We start from the raw sequence: 19,494 nt of genomic DNA, 5'->3' as shown, positions 1-19,494 counted from the left end.
GTTCAGCACGGGCAGAAAAGACGTGTTCCGATCTTCATTTTCTTTCTCTTCTCGCACCATCTCAATTTCTTGATGTGTTTCTTTAGCAGGTTGTGCCATTTTTGCTATCAGCAACAACCGGAATCATGAATATGATAGTGAGAACACGTGAAAATGAATGAAAAACATTCTCTTCACGGTGTCCATTGGTGGAAAACATATAATCAGAAACAGAGTGAACATGGAAATTAACGTGCTATTCTGGCAAATACCACTTGCAATTAGGGTTGGCAAATTTTAATACAACCCGCAAATCTGATAAGAATTTAATACGAGATTAGCGGGTTATGGTTGATGGATTTGACCCGTTTAATTAAATGGGTCGAGTTAGGATTATAGTTGATCTCAATACGATCTGAATCTTACACGTGATATATTTGCAACACATGCTTTTACACACTTTGAAGTGCGCACGCATGTCCGAAAAAATTGTAAATGATTTATTTTTCTTGGTTTGCATAATCGTTACAGTAATGTTGTTTGGAAAAAGGTGATGCAGTTCTCCATGGGAGCCTGTTTGGTTGCTGAGAAGAAGCTGAAAAGAAAATCTTGAATCATACAAATCAGTACATGAAAGAGAACAGAAACTAACCTGGTGAAAACTGATTAACCAAAGCAAGTGGCTGAATTTAAGACCTCAGCATGCATAAACGATTGTGTTTTGAATTTTTCCTCTATGTAAACCTGTATTACTTATTCGTTTGTGTCCTAGCTGTCACCAAAATGGAAAAAAAAAATAAAAAATGGTTGAATAGTGGCTCAAAATGGGTGGAGCCCATGAAGGTTGAGAAAGCCCTATTGCAATCTAGAGAGCTTAGTTGCCAATAAATTACGGGTAATGTAGAAGACGAGAAACTAGCCATGAGTTACTCATTTGTCTAGTTGGAGTAATTACCGTTAATTTAGTTAGATTGTTTGTTATTTATAGATGGATGATCATAAATTGTTCCTTATGTACAGGAGTTTTTTGTGGAAAAATAATAAGAGTTGAAAAGCGTTTTAGGTTTTACTATTTTTTATTTATTTTTTTTGAAAAAGTAAAAATTGGGAAGTATTTTCGGAGTGAGCATATTTACGCGGCATTTGTTTCAGGGAATCTAATATTCTCCAGGCATCCTCATTCCCTTGTGATGCCTAAGAATTTGACTAAACCCAAGTTTTGAATGATTAAGAATCTGATAAGATTCTTGGGAATATGAGTTTCTCATATTTGGCTTATTTTTATTTAAGTATTAATTGTGTAGGAATTATTCATGCTTTTCAAAATATCCTTACTGTTTCTCTCTCAAATGCACAAAGCTGTTTGATAGAAAATTATTTTCAACATAGGGGGAAAAAAATGCAAAACCAGCCTATGTTGTTGTACCGATTTGCAATAATAAGCCTTATTCAATTGCTTTTTTTTTTTTTTAGGGGGGGGTTCTATTATCATATGTATCACATTTGGATATAAAGTAATCACAGAATTTTTGGGGGGCAAGTTTGCTCAAAAGAGAATGCATCGAAGATCATTTCATTGGATGTGAAGGCTAAAGTATCTTCTAAGAGTGGTTTTAAAAATTCTGATTTGAACAAGGCTCTTTGTTTTCTGTATGGGGGGTATTCCCAATTCAGTTTTAGGCAAATGATGATTTTGTAGTTGTGCTGTATTTGTTTATTTTGATGTTGGTTGTTGTTCCCTTTGGGGAGGGTCGATCAGTTTGTATTAAGGGAATTCTGAACTTCAGTAACTGTAGTGCTTCGTCTTGTTCTTCAAAGCTTAATGGACTGATTTATTTATCCAAAAAAAAAAAGAAAAAGAAAAGAACTGGGGATAGAAAAAAAACCCTTTATACATTGAGTTGTGCTTGTCACAATCGAATAATTATACATATGCAAGGAGTAATATATATATTTTTTGAAAGCTAACATTGTAATCTAATCAACAATGCCTTTATCCCTATTGCTTGGATCAGCTGCATCAGTCTTTTCTGGCCATTCAACTCTGTCTTTGTTCATGTTTCTGAGCTAGCAAAGATCCAAATGTCTGAAATTAAAGAGTGAAGCTTTTGTTGAGGGAAATGATTTGGTAACATGGAAGTCTAGGAGAGTTCGGAATCTGAGGCATGACCAGAAGATGTTCTCTGTATTCTTGGACTCGTCGCCATTTGATGGCTTTCTGAACTTATTCTCATACTACGCCCACAAGGTGTCAGCTGTGGAGGTCTTACGGATCGTCCTTTTGCTGTTCCTGCGTAACCAAATAAACAGGAAAAATGGATGATGTCTAGTCTGTCTAAATTAGTCTCTGTTCTGAGCTTATTTACAAGCATTCACCTGTTGACAATAATGCATGAACTGATTTTCTAAATTATTCTTGAGAAAATAACGATGCATGAATATTGAATAGTACCTGCTTGTCTGTTTGCTTTCATATCAGGAGATTTCTTTAACGATGAAGATTTTTTGTTCCCACTATCAGGTGAAGCTAAAGACTTGCTTTCATTTGCGGGTGAGAAGATTGGATCATCCATCATCGGCACATTTTCATCCCCATAAGCTGAAGCTCCATCACTTCCTGATTCTGAATTGTCTTTTTGGCTTGCACTTGTTTTCTCCTTCTCCTCAATTCTATAAGCAAACATCTGAAATGGGATTTGTGATACTGGCGATGGATCAGAACTTCCCATTAAAGGGAGCTTCCTCAAAAGCCCCGACTCTATGTCGCAGTAATCTACCAATGGCATTGGTGGGTCTGGCTGGCTGTTATAATCGGGATTCAATGCAAGGAACCGTTTGATATAGCGAAGAATCCTACAGATGGATGAGAAGCTTAGCCGTTGATTTGGGTCAGTATGCCAACATCTCTTTGTCAAACTGGTCAAGTATTTTGGTGAATGGAATGGAAAAAGTGGCCTCTCGCCTGCTCTAATGTTCCGACTCATCTTGTCTCCTTGAAGATGGCTATCCTCAAAAGGAACTTTCCCGGTCAAAAGTTCAAAGCAAACCATTCCAAAACTGTACACGTCTGACTTTTCTGTGTGCTTGGAATTCGCTGTACTTCCTGCCTGTTCTTGCTCTTCCAGAACTTCAGGGGCATACCAGATGAATGGGAGTGTTCCATTTTGATTTGAAGAGCTTTTTTGGCTAACATGTTTAATGGAGGATAGTCCAAACCCTGAAACCTTTGCATGCATGTTACCTTCTTTAGATTTGACAAGAATGTTGGAAGGATTCAAATCTCCATGGTAGATTTTCTTTGAATGGAGATATTCCATTCCTCTTGCTATTTGAAGCATAAGATCAACTGCAGCAGGAAGAGAGAATGCATTCCGCTTCCTTGGGCCAGAAATCTCTTTGTTGTAGCTGGAAAGGTCTTTGTTCATGAGTTCCATAAGCAGAAAAAACTCTTTCTTTTCCTTTTCCTCGTCGGTAAACCCACAAAGAAAGTGCATTATGTTTGGGTGGGAAAGAGACAACAGTCTAGAAACCTCAGGTATAAGGTGTTCAATATCCGCATAAAAATGTCTTATTACAAAGCTTTCTCCCAACCATAGGATCTCCTTGTATTGCCTGCCGCCGCCTAACCGCCGCCGCACGTGGTAGTCCTTAGATCCGACAAGGATTGAGGTTGGAAAGAGTTTCCCATCTAAGTTTTTGAGAAGGAGATCACTGAGACACTTGTCATACTTTGTGGAACCCAAGGTTTTCTTTTCCTGGAGCTTATTTAGAAGAATCCATCTATCTTCCTTCCAAACCGTGTCAAATCGATTGCAAAAATCGTGAGTGATGAGGTACTGCTTCCCGAATTTCCACTGGAAAAGTTTCAAATCTCTATGTTCTCTCTTGTACTTGTTCATGTTAAAGAGTCTCTTCTTCTGCATATCATCCTGATCCCAACCAGATAACTCTCCTACAGTCTCAATTGCTTCGATGACAATCGGAATACAGGAAAGCAAGTTGTAGATGTGAAACTCAATGCAGTCAGTGTTTTGATAAAGGGTAATGGCCTTAGCCCACCAATCCTTGGTTTCCAAACACTGCCTAATATAGGCTTCTCCTTCTTTGAATATTTTGTGGACTTCTCTAAAAGGCTGCTCAAGAACTTTCCATTTCATGTGCTTTTCTTCAAATATCAGGCTCTGTCTCATCTCTTCTGCTATTGATTCGTATGCGAAGTTGAAGATATCAAGCAGTAAACAGCACTGACGTGGGTTGATTTGGATATTGTCTCTGAAAACCATTAGAGCCTTCAAGCTCCCTAGTACCTCTCCAATCTGACGAAATTGCTCCATCTCCCCTGATCAAACTACAACTGATGTGAAATTGGGTCTCAAAGTCAATAAAGATTCAAAGCATATATGATTCAGAAATTCCATGGTTATTCACAAAAGGCAAATCCAATCATGAATGCAGGAAAACAAAATACAGACTAATGGGTAGTGGCCAATGGGAATGGAGATGACAACAATCAAATCTGGATACAGCTTTCTTCTAAGCAAGACCAAGAAATCGATCTTCTTTAAGAATTACAGTGTAAATGAAGGTATTATTTTCCACCGTTTTCTTACCTACTCGGCTGTGAATCAGCAAAATAAAATTCCTCAGCCACCAAGAAAAACGAAAACTGGGTTGTATAAGGAAAAAATCCCACCAGATTCTCACAATTCAAGCAGAACTTTAGCAAATTCAGTGAAAACGAATCACCTCAATGTAATTAGAAAGTATGTCTTAATCAGAAAAAATCAGAAAAAAGAAATCCCTAGAAAATTGTCTTAATTAATTGTTTCTTTGTTGGAAAGTATGGTTAACAGTTGTTGTGGTGGGATGGTCCTGTGCTGTAGAAGTACGTACTGTTCCCGCGAGTTTCGATGTTCCAGTTTTGAATATAGTAAAGTGTCAGTTAGAACCGTTTTAACTAAATTTTGATAGCGTATGCGCGCGTCTTCTTCCTTGCAACTGACTACCCGTTTTGTACCCGTTTTACGATCTCAAGGGTTCACATGGTTTATGTGAAATCTTAATTATTTGCAAATAAATTTTTTTGACACACTCTAATTGTAAGCAGATTTTGAAGAGTGAATTTTACTTAAGGTCTGTGTAATTTGGTATTAATTAGAATCATTCACCGTGTCGAGTATAGAGTCCGACGTCATTGATTACGAGATTGAAAGGGTTGCAACTTTTTAGTTGAGTAACGGGTGACTTATAGACTGGACTAAGTAAGTGTTCGACATAGTCTAAGTACAATTTTAAACATATGTATATAATAAACTCTTGAGTGATTAAAATATCTTGGGTTTTGGATTAGGATCCTCTCAAATTATTTGTCCGAATTTGATACAATTCGAGCAGGTGATTGTGAAAGACCATTTATAGAACCCACCTGAACAAATAAAAATTGGGTTGTCCAACCACTTATCCGGTTAGCTGGGTCCCATAAATGTTCTCTCACAATTACTTGTTCGAATTCTTTTAAATTCAGACAAATAATTTGAGAGGATCCTGATCCCTTAGATCCTAAATGTCTCACATAACTTAAGTGCAATCTTAACCATGTGTCTATAAGCTCTTAAATATCTTCTCCTTATAAGTCAATTTTCAAGAATGAGTTCTTCCTAAAGTTTGTATCACCATCCAATCCATTCTCTTTTTAGCTTTTAGTCTTTAGTCACAAAAGAAATTGGGAAAGGGGGTGGAATTCATTACAGATTTCAATTTTTAAAGCAGGACATAGTAGAAAGAAGAAGAAAAAAAATTAAAATTAATCCTAGGTTTTTCTCATAATATCAATATAGTTTTTGAAGTTTAAATTTCGATTATTGCTTTCTTAGATTTTATGAGTGGTTTGGCAACCTCCACACCCACGCAACAAAAAAGGGTGTAGTCGATCTGGAAACCTCTTCCCAAGTGAGGGGATGACTACATGAGGGTTGTGGGTAGTTCAACTCTGCCCTTTTAGTTTTTTCTTTTCTTTTTTCTTCTTTATTTTTAGTGAATGATGTGGCATGCATGCGACAGACAGGCGCCGTAACGTGACATTGTGTCAAGTATGACATGGTAAATGTTCATGTGTCAGATATTCCATTAATTATCTGGATAGTAGGTTGACAAAATGATCGATCTGAAACACGGATAAAACCTAAAGAGTTAATTGTTTAAATTAAAAACTCTACGACTAAATTAAAATCGCAAGTAACTTATGAACTAATTTTGATTTTTCCCTAAAAGGAAAAAAGAAAACTCGATTCATTAAGTTAGCGAAATGATAACTTTTTCTTAGTCGATGAGAAAAAATGTGCATACACTAATGTATGGTACATCTCAAAATAAAGCTTGATTCATTAACCTATGATATTTTATCAGGATGCCGCTACGTAATTATATGTAAATTGAATATGGGTGAACATGCCGCTGTGATTCAACTTGAATTAAAGATGCCCTAGATATGTGTTTTAACTTTTAATTGTAACGCAAAGTATCTTTAGAATGAAAATAAGGGAACAAAAATGTTCTGTTTAATAATGGAGATTCTTAAAACCGTCACAAAACCGATGGGGGAAGTCAAAACCGTTTGAGAAATGATGTGATAAGAGCATTTCTAACAGAATATGTAAATGACTCATAATAGTTAAATTTGACTATTATGAGCAATTTTTCGTCTCTAACAGAATAGGCGGAAGAACCTATTCATTATTCACACTACAAACAATTTTTTTTTTATTGTTTTCTCTCTCATCCTTTCCTTCTATCACACACACTCTCTCTCCCTCTTTCTTTTACAATCTTTCACACAAAATAATATTTAAAGAAAATAAATAGTAGAATAAAGAATCTGTTAGAAAAAGTATAAAAAAAATAGTAACTAAAGTAGAGAGTTATACTTTTCCAATAGTTGTTTTAGCTATTATTGCTGGAGATGCTCTAACAGATCCTTAAAACCGTCACCAAATCGTTGGCTAGGAGAAGTCAAAATTCTTTACTTATAGGAGAAAATTTAGCTTAAACAAACAAGAATTGGAACACCCGCGTTTAAGTAGCGTCTTTTGTTGCTGTTAGGAAAAAAAAAAAAAAAAAGCTTCCGTGAGATCAACGGTAAGAACTGAGAGCATTAGCGACATTTTTTTTTTCTTTTTAGATTAAGGAATTAAGCTAATTTTTATTTTGTTATCAAATAAACTCCAAAATAAATTCTCTTATCATTTCTTTATATCATTTAAATATTCTTTCAAACCAATAATAAGAAATATAGAGAAAAAAGAGAAACTGGCAACACTTTAATTTTCTTTGACTTTCTCTTGGTTTAAGGAATAGTGCCTGCTGCATATGGGTTTTTTGAACAATTTTCTACATTTAGAGAAAAAATAAATAAATTAATTAATTAAATTAAAGAATATGCTGCAAGTGCTCAAAGAGTACGCTCTATCTTGGTTGGGGAAACGCTTATTGGATGGTTAAGAGGTTGAAGGATAAGTCGGTTTGCACTTCGATATGCAGGTTGATGCTCATTGCTTCCATGTATTCCATATGGAGAGAAAAGAAATACGACAACGGATAACTCATCTACCATGGCCCGGCGTCTTCTATCTTGGATGATGCTAATTCCTCATTGCCTCCATGGGCATGAGACAACAACATGACCAATAATTGGGCCAATAAAGGACAGAAAAAGGGCCAACAAATATGGCCATAATATATTTGGGCATCTGTTTTGGCAGGAGTTAAACGACCTATCGAATAGGAGTCCAAACTGTTGAACTACCTAAACGATGTGTCATTTATAATAGAGAAGGACAAAGATGACTGGAGCATGGCATGATTAGCAGCAGCTTTTGGTGGCGCGTGAGACTCATTTGTCGCTGATTTTTTGTGGCGTTGTGTAGATCAACCATTGAGCTTTCGACTGATGTGTTCAAAAGCTTTATAGGAATCTTGGAAGACAAAGATCCGAGGCAAAATGTTATATATTGCGTGGCGGTGAAGAATCCCAAAAAGGAGGCATTGTCAAGAAAATAAGAATCCACAGGGCCAGTAGGGATCAAAGACTTGCATTAGCCGTTGGCTCTAATGTTATGAAGAACTCATAATAAAATGGAAAATTAAATAGAAAAGTGGGAAAAAAGAAAAAAAGAAAAACAGAGATAAAGATTTACGGGTGGAGTGTTAGACACATATGTCCACCACTAGGTTTCGGGCTACATTGTGCTCTTATTTTTGATTGATGATGTTTAAAATACAAAATAATCGTATTTATAAGTTAAGATAAAAGTAAGTATGATAATCAAATCAAAACAAAAGGGACAATCACTCCTGTAAGGTAATTATCATATATTTTAACAGTGGCCCATACAGGTTGACAAGTGTACTTGGCAGTGACAGTAGTTTTTGTGATGTGGCAATGAATAGTGGTGGTGTAGCACCCACAAAGGGGGCTAATAATGATGGTGTGGTGGTGACCTGAGTAGGGTTGTGAAAATGTGGTGGTGCATTGCGTTAATTGGGGTTAGGATTATCCGTGGCTTAGAAGTTTGAGCTTGCTTCGCTACTCATTTGGTTTTATTATAATTGTTTGCAATAATGTCAATTTGAATGTACCAGACGTTAATAACCATGGAGTCCATGACCTAAAATTAAATCATATAATTGAAGGAAAAGATGAAAACAATGAAGAGATCAGAGATACAAAATTAAAGTGGTTCAGCTTATGACTTATATCTATACATTAAACTTTTTCTTAACTACATCTTTTTTCTTTTTCACTTACTAAAAACGGTACAATAAAATGACATATTTATAGTTGAATGAAGCCATGAATACAATAAGTGAGCTCTGCACTTCAAATTATCTTGGGTTGCCTAAAGCACTCGAACCTAATACAGAACCAACAGAATTTTCCTACAAAACAGAACAAGAACATGAAAAATAAAGGATTGGCATCGATCTCCCCAAGAAAGAGAAGCAGGATTTTTCTCACAAAAAAACACAATATGAACATGAAGATAAAGAATTGCCATCTCACCGGCCAAGAAAGAAAAGAGTATGTTACTATAGCATAGTATCTCACTCAAGCAATTGAATTAAAGTAAATCATAACGTTACATCATCTTATATAAGGCTTAACATAAACAACGTTGGACTTGAAGGCTTGAACCGGGACTGAACAACAAATAAAACCCGTAAAGGATAAGGAAAATAAAAAGACGTACACATGATAAAATATACGTTAAAATAAAACATACTATAATAACGGTATTCATCTTGCCACCACAAGCGTGATCCTTATTCACTGTTGGTATAGTAGTCGAACTGCACATTAACGGGTTCCGCATCATGCCCCCTCTCTCTTATTCCTGCTCTATTTCCAGAAAATTCGGGCAGAAATTAAAACAAAACAAAAAAAACCAGATCGAGAATCTTGCAACTGGATTATGTGTGGGCCGGTGTCTCTGAAATCTAATGCCGGTTCGTTACACCAACCACCGACAGTCATGGCCCAAGAATTAAGTGAAGGCGCGCACCATATGTGGTCTATATCTATTTGTAGTTCTGCAATTCATTCTTCATCACTAGCTAGTAATGGTTGGCAGACATATCTTAATATTAATGGAGATGACTGTTAGGAATGGGTAGTTTCACACATATTGATCGTCATGTCTGATCGATACTCCACAGAGCGAATGTGTGGACAGAATTACTGGATGAACATGTTGCATTTAATAGACAGAGTCTAGTGGTACTGAGTTATTACGTACCATCAAACTTTAAGATCGATTTTAGTCCCTTTCTCTTCCCTCACCATCACGTTGTAGTAATTCTCCATTGACGGGACTTCGTTTGCTTATCCAAATTGAAGGTTTCAGTACTTACCAAGAGTGTGTTTGGTAGGGGAAGTTATTATATACTAAATTATCATTATTGTTGGAGAGAATTCGGTTGGGCGGGGATTGGATGGATGTTTCTTGCCGGGAAAGTTACTTCACTTATCATTCTTGATCTATCATTATTTTTGTAATCATACAGCTATACCCAACTTTAAAAAATACCAATTTATTGTATCATTTTTCAAATTTTTTATTTTTTCAATTTTAAACCTATGTTAAAATTTTTCGTTAAATCTTAATGAATAGGTATTAAAATTCTTAAAATATTCCTCATTTGCTTTTAGGAAAAAAGAAAAAAATTGCAAGGATTTAAGTGTTAGTAATGATTTAACGGAATTTACAAAAATACCCATGAATAAATCTTTGAATTTTTTTTTAAAAAAATATGTATTTTGAAAATTTTGATAAGATTTAACGGAAAATTTTATTGGAATGTGAAATTAAAAAAAAAAGAAAAAAAAAAGGTTAAAAAATAAATACATTAAATTGATACTTTTTAAAGTTTAATGTTATAATTATAAAAATAATGAAAGATTAGGGTAATAAATGCAGTTTTTCCTAAAATAAATAAAGAAAAAACTTCCCCCAAAATATTCTTACTGGAATCCTGTCAGATACACTAAAAAACTTTCTTTCGTGTATAACATACCTATACAATTCTATCTATTTTTTTATTTTCCGTTCATAATTTCTCTTGGAAATCAACTACTATCACAAGTTCACAACTGTCAATAATAAATTGCATGCAATATTGAATGCGTTCCTCGATCATGCTTGCAGAATATTCCCCCACCCCCAACAAATAATGGCTATGTGTTTTTTTTTAAAAAATTACTAAATAATGGCTATAAATGTGCCCACTAATTTGCCATAACTGAGTACAACGTCCCAAGAGGTCACAGAGAAATATAAGTGGAGGGGCAATGGAATCGGTGACTAGGCCTTCTCCAAACGTAGGCGGCGGAGCCAACGGGCAGCCCGAAAGGGAGTGGTACGGCCACTTTCAGATGCCACTGCACTACCCAAGGTACACCAAAGCCGACTACGAGACCATGCCAGTGTGGAAGCTTGACTGTTTGCTCAAACAGTATGGCCTACCAATCAGTGGGGATGTGGAGCATAAGAGAAAGTTTGCCATGGGATCCTTTCTATGGACTAATTAGAATTGCTATGCAATATTTAATCACTGATTTTGTTATGTAACTTTGAATTTCATCCTCTGTTAATTTGTGAGATGTATTTACATTAACATAAGTTGAAATTCAAAGGAAAGTGCAAAAGCATTCATAAAAATTCAACAGTAATTATTACAAATTTAATGGTAATTTTAAAAGTCACGTCAATTTGAAAGGAGAAATGAAAAATGAAATGTAGAATTACAAGTAGACAATAATATTCTAGTCTCTTCTTTTTTTAACGGCCGGCATTCTGTTGGAAATCAATACGCTAACTTTGTTTCCTCCATAATAAATTGAAATACGCGTAGTTGGACAACTAGCAGCACGTTGGTCTCTCTCCCTCTATAAATAGGCCACCAACTTGCGAAAACCAAGCATAGACTTGCTCAACAAACTTTTGTGACTATAAAAGAGAAGAGAGAAAAGAAGGCAGTGAGAAAAATATATAGGAGTGGAGGAATGGAGTCAATCGATAGGCCTTCTCCAAGCGTCGGTGGTGGGGCTGACGGGAGGGAGCGGTGCGGCCACTTTCAGATGCCACTGCACTATCCAAGGTACAACAAAAGGGACTACGAGACCATGCCCGAGTGGAAGCTTGATTGTTTGCTTAAAGAGTATGGGCTTCCCATCACTGGGGATGTTGAAGCAAAGCGAAAGTTTGCCATGGGAGCCTTCCTCTGGCCTTATTGAAATTGATATTTGTCTTGTACGTGTAATATCGTAGATTCAATTTTAAGGGAATTAGCAAACTGATCATGCTTGATGTGAAAGTTGGCTTTCTTAATTAGGAGTATTTTTCGTGATCTGGGTATGGTGGCTAGCTGGCTAGTTTTCGTGATTTCCTTGATCTGGGTATGGTTTTGCTACTTGAGTGTATGGATTATGATATTAGTGATGTATGAAAAAGGAGATAAATAAATAAAAAGAACTACTATTCTTCTTCTCCTGGCCTTCTCAATGACCCCCAGGTTAATTTCTTCTTAAATTCAGCTCAGGATACAGAGCAATCTTGAATTGGCATTTGGCAGCCAATGCTTGCACGGAATCGAAAGGTTGTGGCATTGCCCTTCACTGTTATGTATTATTACTAAGCCTATGTTTGTTTCAAAAACATTTTCAGTATTTTTAGATATTTGGTGCGACAAAAAATAATAGTCAAACCGAAGACCAGAAAAGTTTTTTTTAATTTTCGTAAAATGGTTTTCTTTTTCTTTTTTAAACCGTAAATTATTTTTCGAGTTTGATTGAGTTTCTCATTTTTAAATTGCCGGACGACCGCCTGACTTTCGATGGAAAACATTTAACTTCGAAACAAGCTGAGTCTAAATTTCATATTATAATCTCCTTTCACTTTCCTGAAAATGCTAATTACTAGTGTTTTAGCAGCTTGTAATGCCGGCGAAAACCGATTTCTAGCTGCTTTCATCAGTTTCCCTTTTATTTTGGACTTGCATAAGTTTCTATGAATATAGACTCAGTTGTGGCGGGTGATAGAAATAGTTCCTTGATGAAACCAAGAAGAGGCTTAAAACTTTATCATACGATTGAAACAAAACTCGGACGGTCACATAATAGAAAGATTAATCCAAATTTATATATATATATATATATATTGTTTATGACTCGCAAATTTTACACTAATTAAATAAAAAAATTAATCTCTTTTAAAAAAAAAAAAAAATTAATAAATCATAGTTTAAAAACTTAGACAGCTTAATTAAATATGAGACAAATTTTTTATACACGACAAAACTCAAGACGAATTCTTACCCCTACCTAAAACCCATCATTACGTTCCATTTGATGTTGCAACAAATGATCGAATTTCATGCTCTCTCTCTACTCGAGGCTTGATTTTAAAGAAACGAGAAAGAGAGAGAAATTGGCTGAAACTTATTTGTATTTCTTTACGGGCTTCTGTTGTCAATACATAAAAATTAGTTTGAATATTAATTTTTTTTTTTTGGTCAATAGTGAAATTTTAGATTTACTATCTAACATGTTTATTCAAATACAAAAAATATGCAATAAGAAAGCAACCCTTTTTTGTAAAAAGAAAAAGTACACATGCATCTCTCAAACTATTAAGTAATTTACAATGTTCCTCAAACTAACAATTGAAGCAATATCCTTTCCTAACTACCAAAAAAATTGCAATGTACCCTTACATTCTAAACCCCCCTCCCCCTCCAATTTATAGGCAATATCCTTCCCTGACTACCAAAATTTTTTTTGCAATGTACCCTTACATTCTAAACCCCCCTCCCCCTCCAATACATTCTAAACCCCCCTCCCCCTCCAATTTAAAGAGGTATTTTTGTCTCCCCCTCCCCCTCCAATTTATAGAGGTATTTTTGTCTCCCCCTCCCCCTCCCCCTCCAATACATTCTAAACCCCCCTCCCCCTCCAATTTATAGAGGTATTTTTGTCTCCTTTTGTGTGTGTGTAGGTATTTTTGTCTCCTTTTGTGTGTGTGTGTGAATACAATATTAGGCTCATCAAACCTAATTGAATTTGATATAAACTATTTATTTATTTTTATTTTGAAGAGATCGCATGTTGTCCTGCATCCAAAAAAAAAAAAAAAAAAATTGAAAGAAAATTTGCTAATCATAGTAATCATGTAAATCCTCTGGTTTTTCTTAATATTCTAAATGGAGAGAGTATCACTCATCTCGATATTTCTAAATTCTTTGTAGACTCAAACCAAAAAACTATTATTTTGATTGATGATTAATATGTCTACAACAATTAATATGTTTTCATTTCGTCTTAATTACATAATGTTTACATTGTCAACTTTGTTTGTATTTTATTCTTTTCATTTTTGGAAAAGAAGTTTAATATATATTTTGTTTATATATGGATGCATGAGTCATATTGATGAAATGATTTAAGATAAGAAACATTCTCAATATTTAATATTAAACAAAACTATAGTCAATACAATATCAGGTTCATCAAACCTAATTGAAGGCTCTAGAGAGTCAACTTTATTTGTATTTTGTTATTTTCTTTTTGAGTAAAGAAATTTAATATATATTTTGTTTATGTATGGATGCATGATTCATATTGATGGAATGATTCAAGAGAAGAAACATTTTCAATATTTAATATTAAATAAAGCTAGTGTCAATACAATATCAAGTTCATCAAATCTAATTGAAGGCTCTGGAAGAGCGAATATCATATTGTCAAAAATAAAAAGAAAAAGAAAGTTGTATTGCCGATGCTTTGCATTCTTCTAAATCTAGAAAAAAATTAATCAGTTTTAAGAACATTCGTCTAAATGGTTATCATGTTGAAACCACTAATGAAGATAGTGGCGAATATCTTTATATTACTTCAATAATTTCAGGCCAAAAGCTCATATTGAAAAAAATTGCATGTTTTCTCTTTCGAGTTGTATTATACAACAATTAGAACAATTGAATCACATGTTGTGATGCACTAGAAATACTTTGATCCAAAGATATTTATGCTTTGGCATTATCGTTTTGGACATCCGGGAACAATTATAATGTGTTGAATATATATTTGAAAACTCACATGGACATTCCTTAAAGAACTAGAATATTATTTTACCAAGTGATTATCCTTGTACTCCATGTTCTAAAGATAAACTTGTTATCAAACCATCCATTTCTAAGATAATTGCTGAATCTATATCATTTTTACAAAGAATCCAATAAGATATATGTAGGTCGATTCACCCTCTATGTAGGTCATTTAGATATTTTATGATTTTAATAGATGCATTAACTATATGGTCACGTGTTTGCCTGTTTTCTACTTGTAATGTTGCATTTGCTAGACTTCTTGTCTAAATAATTAGATTATTGACTTAATTTCCTGATTATCTAATTCAATATATTCAGATGGCCAGAGAATGAGGGTGAATTTACATCTCAAGCATTTTATGATTACTGTATGTCAATCAATATTAATGTTGAACATCTTGTTACTCATACTCATACGTAAAATGATTTAGGTGAATTGTTTATTAAACGACTTCAATTAATTGCTCGACCTTCGCTTAAGAAATCAAAACTTCTTGTATATGCTTGGTGACATGCAATATTACAGTGGAAACTTGACTGTTTGCTCAAACAGTATGGCCTACCAATCAGTGGGGATGCGGGGCAGAAGAGAAAGTTTGCCATGGGATCCTTTCTATGGACTCATTAGAATTGCTATGCAATATTTAATTAATGATTTTGTTATGTAACTTTGAATTTCATACTCTGTTTATGAGATGTATTACATTAACATAAGTTGAAATTCAAAGGAAAGTAGCAAAAGCATTCATGAAAATAGCAATATAAGGCAGGTCTAATTTGTCAAACAAAAATCTTTTCTGACAAAAGAAATAATTCATTGCCAGGATTCGTTTAATCTCTAAAGCCCTGTGAAAGCATATACTAAAAATCATTAGGTAAAATTTGTGTCTTTCAAATTATTTAAGGGAGCAAAATTATATTCTGTGAAATATTAAAAAAAAAATGAAAATTTGAATATATCGATTTTATTTTATATAAAAATTTTGCATATTTTTTCATTTATTTTTATTTGGTGTTGAGATCAAAGTCTATTCGAATAAGGAATAGATAACAAAGTAATTCTAAATGTCACTCTCATGTCTTTTTCGTGTCCTTTAAAATTGATCAAAATTTTATAGTGATTTATCACAAATTTAATAATAATTTTAAAATTCACGTCAATTTAAAATGAGAGATGAAGATGAAATTTAGAATTACTAGTAGACAGTAATATCCCAGTCTCTTTTTTTTTTAGCCGGCATTCTGTTGGAAATCAATACGTTAAATTTGTTTCCTCCGTAATAAATTGAAATGAGTAATGATTCACTACCACCTAAATATACAACTTTTTACCACATTGTCTATGTGGCAAGGTGGTCCTTCACCTTAATTTATTTTTAAAAAATAAAAAAACTCAAAAAGTAGTGGGGGACCACCTTGCCACATAGGTAAGGTAGTGAAAAATTGTATATTTAGATAGCATTGAATCATTACTCAATTGAAATACGCGTACTTGGACAACTTCCAGCATGTTGGTCTCTCTCCCTCTATAAATAGGCCACCAACGTGCGAAAACCAAGCATAGACTCGCTCAACAAACTTTTGTGACTATAAAAGAGAAGAGAGCTAGAAAAGAAGGCAGTGAGAAATATATTGGAGTGGAGGAATGGAGTCAATCGACAGGCCTTCTCCAAGCGAAGGCGGCGGGGCTGACGAGAGGGAGCGGTGCGGCCACTTTCAGATGCCACTGCACTATCCAAGGTACAACAAAAGGGACTACGAGACCATGCCCGAGTGGAAGCTTGATTGTTTGCTTAAAGAGTATGGGCTTCCCATCACTGGGGATGTTGAAGCAAAGCGAAAGTTTGCCATGGGAGCCTTCCTCTGGCCTTATTCAAATTGATATTTGTCAGCTTGTACGTGTAATATCATAGATTCAATTCTAAGGGAATTAGCAAACTCATCATGCTTGATGTGAAAGTTTGCTTTCTTAATTAGGAGTATTTTTCGTGATCTGGGTATGGTGGCTAACTGGCTATAGCTAGCTATTTTTCGTGATTTCCTTGATCTGGCATGGGTATGGTTTTGCTATTTGATCAGTGTATGGATTATGATAATAAAAAGAATTACTATTCTTCTTCTTCTTCTCAATGCCCCCAGTTTTCTTGTTAAATTCGTCCAGATACAAAAGCAATCTTGAATTGGCAGCCAATGCTTGCACGGAATCGAAAGGGTGTGGCATTGCCCTTCACTGTTTTGTATTATTACTAAGCCTTTGTTTGTTTCGAAAATATTTTCCATTTTTAGATATTTAGTGCGACAAAAAATAATAGTCAAATCAAAAATATTTTCGGTTTGGCTAGAAAAGTTTTTTTAATTTTTGTAAAATTATTATTTATTTTTTTTAAACCATAAATCATTTTTCGAGTTTGATTGAGTTTCTCATTTTTAAATTGCCAAACGACCGCCTGACTCTCGATGGAAAACATTTTACTTCGAAACAAGCCGAGCCAAAATTTGATATTATAATCTCCTTCGACTTTCCTGAAAATGCTAATTACTAGTGTTTTGGCTGCTTGTAATGCCGGCGAAAACCGATCTCTTACTGCTTTCATTAGCTCCCCTTTTATTTTGGACTTGTGTACGTTTCTATGAATCCTCAAACTATTAAGCAATTTACAATGTTCCTCAAACTACTAGTTGAAGCAATATCCTCTCCTAACTTTCAAAAAATTGCAATGTACCCTTACATTCTATAAATGACAAAAATGCCTTTAATAGGAAACTTTTACAAAAAAAACAAAAAAACTTGTGAAGACACCCCCACAAATTTAGAGGTATTTTTGTCTCCTTTAAAAAAAAAAAAATAATAAATAAATAAATTTATGTGCATTTTTGTCCTTTTTGGGACAAAATAAGTACGTTACAATTTTTTTGTAGTTTGAGAGACATTGCTTCCATTGAAGGTTTAGTGGGACGTTACAAATTGTATAATAATTTGAATGCATTCATATATTTGATAGATGACCATTTAATTTCATCTCTTGAAATTCTACACATTCATATCACTTTTTAGAATTCTTATAACATTCATGTAATACATTGATGTAGCATTTTAATTCATGCTCTATCATTTCCTATTCCTTAACCTCTCATCTATGTCTATAAAATAGAGTATTAAGTGATAAGTGTTGAATATTTATATTCAAAACCCCTTAAGTGATAAGGATGTGGAAGAAGGACCGAAGAAAGCGCAAAGAAAATTCACTGCCAGGTCAGTCGATCGACTCCGCACCTTTAGATATTTTCAAACGTTTTCTGCGGCTGTACGATGGAAACGAAACCCTTTTTTTTTTTTCTTTTTCTTTTTTTTAAGTACTTTGGAAACAAACAACACCATAAAAAACGATGGGAAGAGAAAAAACAAACCAACTAAAACAAGAAAACAACCGGGAAAAAGGAAAAAATTAAAAGGGTGGATCTTTTTCGTTGACAATTTGGATCGAAGAGCCTAGAGACAAGTAAAACTGGAAGAAGAACTGAGAATGCTGCTAGGTGTGACGCTCGCTGCAGCCCTTTGTGCTATATAATAAGCTTGCAATGATCATATTTTCAGATTTTTCAAAAGAGGATTGTGCGGCCAAGAAAAGGATACAAAAATATCTCATCCCTTGATATTTTAAAAGCTTTCTCTCTCCTATTTTGAAGACCAAGTGATAGCCTTGAAATCAAAATGTCAAACATTTGTTATCGTGTGGCTCAAAACAAATGACAACACAAAAGTGGGAACATAAATGATTACATGTTGATATTTTGGAAGCTTTGTACGGCTCGAGAGCAATTGTGGGCACCGAATTCTCTCCTCTTCCTTGGATATTTTTGTAACAATTCCTCTCTTTATAAATAGAGGCAGACGTGACTCGTGAGAGAGAGGGGGATGCGTTTTGGAGCTTATTTCTCGAAGAGCATATGTAGCTTTAGTTTATTTTTCAAGTAGCTTTTAGTTTTATTTCATGCTTTCTTTGTGTTTGTAGAATATTTTTCAGAGAGTTTTGTATTTCATTGTATTTAGAATAAATTCAGTTTTTGTTTATTGCATCTCTTTTAGTTATTTCTTCAATAATTTTAGTTTTATTTTTCAGAAAAAAAATTAGCTTTTTTTTTTTTTTTTTTTTAATTTCATTTTCAAGTCTATTTCCATTCCTAGTTTCATTTCATTACATGTAACTAATCTATTCTTAGGGTTTTGATCAAATCTTTTCTAAAAATTATGGAATGTTCTTAAGTTTTTATTGATATGTTTAATGATTGTGCAAGGCTAGAGGATTTCAAAACTCATGCTAAAAAGTTTTGTTTTCAATATTCCAATTCATTTATTCATAAAAAAGAGTTATATTTGTCTATGAGTTCTCTTGATTTATTGAATAAAACTAATGTTCTTGAGAGAGAATGATGTCTTTTACAAGGGTTCTATTTGACATGATTCATTTTTATTTATTAGAGTCAACTTATAGGGTATGCTAGAGACAACCGATTGCTTCACACCTTTCGTAGTCTAAAATACTTTTCCATTATAGTTTAATCTTTACGTAGAATAGATCGGTGTGAAACTAAAATACCTTATCATTGTCCCTTCAAAAAAAAAAAAAAAAACCTTATCATTGTGGCCTAACTAGGGTGTCCATGTGTTATTTATACTTATTAGGATGTTTTATAGGGCATAAGCTAGGGAACATTAATCACCCCACACCTTTCGTAGTACTGTAATTGTTTTTTCATTGTAGTCTAAATCTTTACGTGGTAAGTAATTGGTGTGAAACTAGATGTTTTATCATTACGTCTTAACAACAAAAGTATTTTCATGTCAAAGTCGTCGTA

General features: G+C 34.2%; 1 protein-coding gene across 1 annotated transcript; it reads right to left on the bottom strand.

The window, feature by feature from the left end:
- Nucleotides 1-2,050: 2,050 nt before the first annotated feature.
- On the bottom strand, nt 2,051-4,313 carry LOC133864544 (uncharacterized). Its single transcript, XM_062300915.1, has 2 exons — nt 2,432-4,313; nt 2,051-2,269 (listed from the first exon to the last, which is right to left on the bottom strand). The coding sequence occupies exons 1-2, from the start codon at nt 4,311-4,313 to the stop codon at nt 2,121-2,123; spliced, it is 2,031 nt and encodes a 676-aa protein (XP_062156899.1). The 3' UTR covers nt 2,051-2,120.
- Nucleotides 4,314-19,494: the final 15,181 nt, after the last annotated feature.

This window comes from Alnus glutinosa, chromosome 3 (assembly GCF_958979055.1).
Source record: "Alnus glutinosa chromosome 3, dhAlnGlut1.1, whole genome shotgun sequence".
NCBI lineage: Eukaryota > Viridiplantae > Streptophyta > Magnoliopsida > Fagales > Betulaceae > Alnus > Alnus glutinosa.
This window is presented reverse-complemented; position numbering and strand designations above follow the sequence as displayed.

What these genes read in the sequence shown, in the direction of transcription:
- LOC133864544 (XM_062300915.1), bottom strand. Translation starts at nt 4,313, where the DNA reads ATGGAGCAATTTCGTCAGATTGGAGAGGTACTAGGGAGCTTGAAGGCT. An exon ending in GAAAGCAAACAGACAAGCAG is followed by an intron (nt 2,270 to 2,431) that starts GTACTATTCAAT and finishes TTGGTTACGCAG; the next exon opens with GAACAGCAAAAGGACGATCC.